This window comes from Cephus cinctus, unplaced genomic scaffold (genome assembly GCF_000341935.2).
Source record: "Cephus cinctus unplaced genomic scaffold, Ccin1 Ccin1_scaffold0068, whole genome shotgun sequence".
Taxonomy (NCBI): Eukaryota; Metazoa; Arthropoda; class Insecta; order Hymenoptera; family Cephidae; genus Cephus; species Cephus cinctus.
In genome coordinates, this window is record NW_014332811.1 from 388,773 (window position 1) to 395,697 (window position 6,925).

Below are 6,925 nucleotides of genomic sequence, written 5' to 3' on the forward strand. Positions count from 1 at the left end.
TGATCCCGTGATTCCTGTTGATTCTGTGATTTTGGTTGATTCCGAGGTTTTAGTTGATTCAATGGTTCCTGTTGATTCCGCGATTCCTGTTGATTCTGTAATTTTGGTTGATTCCGTGGTTTTAGTTGATTCCATGGTTCCCGTTGATTCCGTGATTCCTGTTGATCCCGTGATTCCTGTTGATTCTGTGATTTTGGTTGATTCCGAGGTTTTAGTTGATTCAATGGTTCCTGTTGATTCCGCGATTCCTGTTGATTCTGTAATTTTGGTTGATTCCGTGGTTTTAGTTGATTCCATGGTTCCCGTTGATTCCGTGATTCCTGTTGATCCCGTGATTCCTGTTGATTCTGTGATTTTGGTTGATTCCGAGGTTTTAGTTGATTCAATGGTTCCTGTTGATTCCGCGATTCCTGTTGATTCTGTAATTTTGGTTGATTCCGTGGTTTTAGTTGATTCCATGGTTCCCGTTGATTCCGTGATTCCTGTTGATCCCGTGATTCCTGTTGATTCTGTGATTTTGGTTGATTCCGAGGTTTTAGTTGATTCAATGGTTCCTGTTGATTCCGCGATTCCTGTTGATTCTGTAATTTTGGTTGATTCCGTGGTTTTAGTTGATTCCATGGTTCCCGTTGATTCCGTGATTCCTGTTGATCCCGTGATTCCTGTTGATTCTGTGATTTTGGTTGATTCCGAGGTTTTAGTTGATTCAATGGTTCCTGTTGATTCCGCGATTCCTGTTGATTCTGTAATTTTGGTTGATTCCGTGGTTTTAGTTGATTCCATGGTTCCCGTTGATTCCGTGATTCCTGTTGATCCCGTGATTCCTGTTGATTCTGTGATTTTGGTTGATTCCGAGGTTTTAGTTGATTCAATGGTTCCTGTTGATTCCGCGATTCCTGTTGATTCTGTAATTTTGGTTGATTCCGTGGTTTTAGTTGATTCCATGGTTCCCGTTGATTCCGTGATTCCTGTTGATCCCGTGATTCCTGTTGATTCTGTGATTTTGGTTGATTCCGAGGTTTTAGTTGATTCAATGGTTCCTGTTGATTCCGCGATTCCTGTTGATTCTGTAATTTTGGTTGATTCCGTGGTTTTAGTTGATTCCATGGTTCCCGTTGATTCCGTGATTCCTGTTGATCCCGTGATTCCTGTTGATTCTGTGATTTTGGTTGATTCCGAGGTTTTAGTTGATTCAATGGTTCCTGTTGATTCCGCGATTCCTGTTGATTCTGTAATTTTGGTTGATTCCGTGGTTTTAGTTGATTCCATGGTTCCCGTTGATTCCGTGATTCCTGTTGATCCCGTGATTCCTGTTGATTCTGTGATTTTGGTTGATTCCGAGGTTTTAGTTGATTCAATGGTTCCTGTTGATTCCGCGATTCCTGTTGATTCTGTAATTTTGGTTGATTCCGTGGTTTTAGTTGATTCCATGGTTCCCGTTGATTCCGTGATTCCTGTTGATCCCGTGATTCCTGTTGATTCTGTGATTTTGGTTGATTCCGAGGTTTTAGTTGATTCAATGGTTCCTGTTGATTCCGCGATTCCTGTTGATTCTGTAATTTTGGTTGATTCCGTGGTTTTAGTTGATTCCATGGTTCCCGTTGATTCCGTGATTCCTGTTGATCCCGTGATTCCTGTTGATTCTGTGATTTTGGTTGATTCCGAGGTTTTAGTTGATTCAATGGTTCCTGTTGATTCCGCGATTCCTGTTGATTCTGTAATTTTGGTTGATTCCGTGGTTTTAGTTGATTCCATGGTTCCCGTTGATTCCGTGATTCCTGTTGATCCCGTGATTCCTGTTGATTCTGTGATTTTGGTTGATTCCGAGGTTTTAGTTGATTCAATGGTTCCTGTTGATTCCGCGATTCCTGTTGATTCTGTAATTTTGGTTGATTCCGTGGTTTTAGTTGATTCCATGGTTCCCGTTGATTCCGTGATTCCTGTTGATCCCGTGATTCCTGTTGATTCTGTGATTTTGGTTGATTCCGAGGTTTTAGTTGATTCAATGGTTCCTGTTGATTCCGCGATTCCTGTTGATTCTGTAATTTTGGTTGATTCCGTGGTTTTAGTTGATTCCATGGTTCCCGTTGATTCCGTGATTCCTGTTGATCCCGTGATTCCTGTTGATTCCGTGATTCCTGTTGATCCCGTGATTTCTGTTGATCCCGTGATTTCTATTGATCCCGTAATTCCTATTGATTCTGTGAATCCTATTGATTCTGTGATTTTGATTGATTCCGAGGGTTTCGTTGATTCAATGGTTCCTGTTGATTCCGCGATTCCTGTTGATTCTGTAATTTTGGTTGATTCCGTGGTTTTAGTTGATTCCATGGTTCCCGTTGATTCCGTGATTCCTGTCGATTCCGTGAATCCTGTTGATCCCGTGATTTCTGTTGATCCCGTGATTCCTGTTGATTCTGTGATTCCTGTTGATTCCGTGATTCCTGTTGATCCCGTGATTCCTGTTGATTCCGTGATTCCTGTTGATCCCTTCATTCTTGTTGATCCCTTCATTCCTGTTGATTCTGTGATTTTTGTTGATTCTGTGGTTTTAGTTGATTCAATGGTTTCTGTTGATTCCGTGATTTCTATTGATTCCGTGATTCCTGTCGATTCCGTGAATCCTGTTGATCCCGTGATTTCTGTTGATCCCGTGATTCCTGTTGATTCTGTGATTTTGGTTGATTCCGAGGTTTTAGTTGATTCAATGGTTCCTGTTGATTCCGTGATTCCTGTTGATCTTGTGATTCCTGTTGACTCTGTGGTTTTAGTTGATTCCATGGTTCCCGTTGATTCCGTGAATCCTGTTGACCCCGTGATTTCTGTTGATCCCGTGATTTCTATTGATCCCGTAATTCCCCCGTGATTCCTGTTGATTCTGTGACCTCGGTTAATTCGGTGGTTTTAGTTGATTTCATGGTTTCTCTCGCCTTCTGGGTACTATATATAGGAAATCTGGTTATAATAATTATTGGTTGTGTTGGTCCCGTGATTCCTGTTGAACCCGTGATTCCGGTTGCTTCTGTGAATCCTGTTGATTCCGTAATTTTGGTTGATTCCGTGGTTTTAGTTGATTCCATGGTTTCAGTTGATTCCGTGGATCCCGTTGATCCCGTGATTCCTGTTGATCCGGTGATTTCTGTTGATTCCGTAATTTTTGTTGATTCCGTGGTTTTAGTTGATTCCATGGTTCCCGTTGATTCCGTGATTCCTGTCGATTCCGTGAATCCTGTTGATCCCGTGATTTCTGTTGATCCCGTGATTCCTGTTGATTCTGTGATTCCTGTTGATTCCGTGATTCCTGTTGATCCCGTGATTCCTGTTGATTCCGTGATTCCTGTTGATCCCTTCATTCTTGTTGATCCCTTCATTCCTGTTGATTCTGTGATTTTTGTTGATTCTGTGGTTTTAGTTGATTCAATGGTTTCTGTTGATTCCGTGATTTCTGTTGATTCCGTGATTCCTGTTGATTCCGTGATTCCTGTTGATCCCGTGATTCCTGTTGATTCCATGGTTCCCATTGATTCCGTGATTCCTGTCGATTCCGTGAATCCTGTTGATCCCGTGATTTCTGTTGATCCCGTGATTCCTGTTGATTCTGTGACCTCGGTTAATTCGGTGGTTTTAGTTGATTTCATGGTTTCTCTCGCCTTCTGGGTACTATATATAGGAAATCTGGTTATAATAATTATTGGTTGTGTTGGTCCCGTGATTCCTGTTGAACCCGTGATTCCGGTTGCTTCTGTGAATCCTGTTGATTCCGTAATTTTGGTTGATTCCGTGGTTTTACTGTCGATTCTGTGATTTTTGTTGATTCTGTGGTTTTAGTTGATTCTATGGTTTCTGTTGATTCCGTGATTTCGGTTGATTCCGTAATTTCTGTTGATTCCGTGATTCCTGTTGACCCCGCGATTCCTGTTGACTCTGTGATTCCTGTTGATTCTGTGGTCTTAGTTGATTCCGTGACTCTTGTTGATTCTGTGATTTGTATTGATTCCGTGATTCCTGTTGATCCCGTGATTCCTGTTGATTCCGTGATTTCTGTTGATCCCTTCATTCCTATTGATTCTGTGATTTCGATTAACTCCGTGGTTTTAGTTGATTCCATGGTTTTTGTCGCCTCCTGTGTACTATATACAGGAAATTTGGTTATAATAAATATCGGTTGTGTTGATCCCGTAATTCCTGTTGTCTCTGTGATTCCTATTGGTTCTGTGATTCCTGTTGATCCCGTGACTCCTGTTGATTCCGTGATTCCTTTTGATCCTGCAATTTCGGGTAATTCTGTGGTTTTAGTTGATTCCATGGTTTCTGTCGATTCAGGAATCACAGTTACAGTAGTACTCTCAGTAGTTTTAGTAGATGCTGCCTGTGTTTCAGTAGTGGCTACCACAGTAGAAGTTGCAGGAAGATTCACAGTAGTACTCTCAGTAGTTTCAGAAGTCGATGGCTGTGTCTCAGTAGTGGTCACCATAGTCGAAGTTGTAGGAACAGTCACGGTTGTACTCTCAGTAGTTCTCTCAGTAGTTTCGGCAGGCACAGACTGTGTCTCAGTTATCGTTAGCACAGTAAAAGTTGTAGGAACAGTCAGAGTAGTACTCTCAGCAGTTTCGGTAGGCGCTGCTTGTGTTTCAGTAGTGGTTACGATAGTAGAAGTTGCAGTAACAGTCGGAGTAGTACTCTCAGCAGTTACGGTAGGTGGTGCCTGCGTCTTAGTAGTCGTCACCGCAGTGGAAGTTGTAGGAACAGTCACAGTCGTACTCTTGGTAGTTCTCTCAGTAGTTTCGGTAGCCACAGGCTGTGTCTCGGTAGTCGTTGCCACAGAAGAAGTTGTAGGAACAATGACAGTCGTACTCTTCTTAGTTTCAGAAGTCGATGGCTGTGTCTCAGTTGTCGGTGCCACAGTAGAAGTGGTAGGAACAGTCACAGTAGTACTCTTAGTAGTTTCGATAGGCATAGGCTGTGTCTCAGTAGTTGTTGCCAAAGTAGAAGTTTTTGGAACAGTCACAGTAGTACTCTTAGTAGTTTCGATAGGCATAGGCTGTGTCTCAGTAGTTGTTGCCAAAGTAGAAGTTTTTGGAACAGTCACAGTAGTACTCTTAGTAGTTTCGATAGGCATAGGCTGTGTCTCAGTAGTTGTTGCCAAAGTAGAAGTTTTTGGAACAGTCACAGTAGTACTCTTAGTAGTTTCGATAGGCATAGGCTGTGTCTCAGTAGTTGTTGCCAAAGTAGAAGTTTTTGGAACAGTCACAGTAGTACTCTTAGTAGTTTCGATAGGCATAGGCTGTGTCTCAGTAGTTGTTGCCAAAGTAGAAGTTTTTGGAACAGTCACAGTAGTACTCTTAGTAGTTTCGATAGGCATAGGCTGTGTCTCAGTAGTTGTTGCCAAAGTAGAAGTTTTTGGAACAGTCACAGTAGTACTCTTAGTAGTTTCGATAGGCATAGGCTGTGTCTCAGTAGTTGTTGCCAAAGTAGAAGTTTTTGGAACAGTCACAGTAGTACTCTTAGTAGTTTCGATAGGCATAGGCTGTGTCTCAGTAGTTGTTGCCAAAGTAGAAGTTTTTGGAACAGTCACAGTAGTACTCTTAGTAGTTTCGATAGGCATAGGCTGTGTCTCAGTAGTTGTTGCCAAAGTAGAAGTTTTTGGAACAGTCACAGTAGTACTCTTAGTAGTTTCGATAGGCACAGTCTGTGTTTCAGTAGTTGTTGCCACAGTAGAAGTTGTAGGAACAGTCACAGTAGTACTCTGAGTTGTTTCGGTAGGCACAGTCTGTGTCTCAGTAGTTGTTGCAACAGTAGAAGTTGTAGGCACAGTCACAGTAGTTCTCTCAGTAGTTTCAGAAGTCGATGGCTGTGTCTCAATACTCGTTGCCACAGTAGAAGTTGTAGGAACAGTCACAGTAGTACTCTCAGTAGTTTCAGTAGATGATGCTTGTGATTCACTAGTGGTTGCCACAGTAGAAGTTGTAGGAACAGTCACAGTAGTACTCTCAGTAGTTTCAGAAGTCGATGGCTGTGTTTCAGTAGTTGTTACCACAGTAGAAGTTGTAGGAACAGTAGTTTCAGTAGACGTTGGCTTTGCCTCACTAGTTGTTACCACAGTAGAAGTTGGAGGAACAGTCACAGTAGTACTCTCAGTAGTTTCAGAAGTCGATGGCTGTGTCTCAGTAGTTGTTACCACAGTAGAAGATCTAGGAACAGTCACAGTAGTACTCTGAGTAGTTTCGGTAGACGCTGCCAGTGTTTCAGTAGTTGTTACCACAGTGGAAGTTGGAGGTACAGTCACAGTAGTACTCTCAGTAGTTTCGGTAGACGCTGCCTGTGTCTCAGTAGTCGTTACCACAAGTGAAGTTGTAGGAACAATCACAGTAGTTCTCTCAGTTGTTTCGGCAGGCACTGCCTGTGTCTCAGTAGTCGTTACCACAGTAGAAGTTGGAGGCACAGTCACAGTAGTACTCTCAGTAGTTTCAGAAGTCGATGGCTGTGTCTCAGTAGTCGTTACCACAGTAGAAGTTGGAGGCACAGTCACAGTAGTACTCTCAGTAGTTTCAGAAGTCGATGGCTGTGTTTCAGTAGTTGTTACCACAGTAGAAGTTGTAGGAACAGTAGTTTCAGTAGACGTTGGCTTTGCCTCACTAGTTGTTACCACAGTAGAAGTTGGAGGAACAGTCACAGTAGTACTCTCAGTAGTTTCAGAAGTCGATGGCTGTGTTTCAGTAGTTGTTACCACAGTAGAAGTTGTAGGAACAGTAGTTTCAGTAGACGTTGGCTTTGCCTCACTAGTTGTTACCACAGTAGAAGTTGGAGGAACAGTCACAGTAGTACTCTCAGTAGTTTCAGAAGTCGATGGCTGTGTTTCAGTAGTTGTTACCACAGTAGAAGTTGTAGGAACAGTAGTTTCAGTAGACGTGAAGTCGATGGCTGT

At 42.4% G+C, this 6,925-nt stretch overlaps 2 protein-coding genes across 2 annotated transcripts in view; both read right to left on the reverse strand.

Annotated features, from left to right (window-relative positions):
- Positions 1 to 2,840: 2,840 nt before the first annotated feature.
- LOC112494612 (mucin-19-like) lies at positions 2,841 to 3,444 on the reverse strand. The gene has a single exon (XM_025086822.1). It carries the CDS (start codon positions 3,369 to 3,371, stop codon positions 2,841 to 2,843), a length of 531 nt encoding a protein of 176 aa, XP_024942590.1. The 5' UTR covers positions 3,372 to 3,444.
- A 244-nt stretch (positions 3,445 to 3,688) lies between these two features.
- Positions 3,689 to 6,925, reverse strand: part of LOC107268793 (mucin-2) — a gene marked incomplete at its 5' end in the record, with an annotated part of 5,393 nt that continues 2,156 nt past the window's right edge. Inside the window, one exon of the mRNA XM_015741918.1 lies at positions 3,689 to 6,921. Within this exon, the coding sequence (XP_015597404.1) occupies positions 3,689 to 6,921 (3,233 nt within the window). The remainder of the gene's footprint in view (positions 6,922 to 6,925) is intronic.

Coding starts and splice junctions, on each gene's coding strand:
- LOC112494612 (XM_025086822.1), bottom strand. CDS start 3,371: ATGAAGGGATCAACAAGAATGAAGGGATCAACAGGAATCACGGAATCA.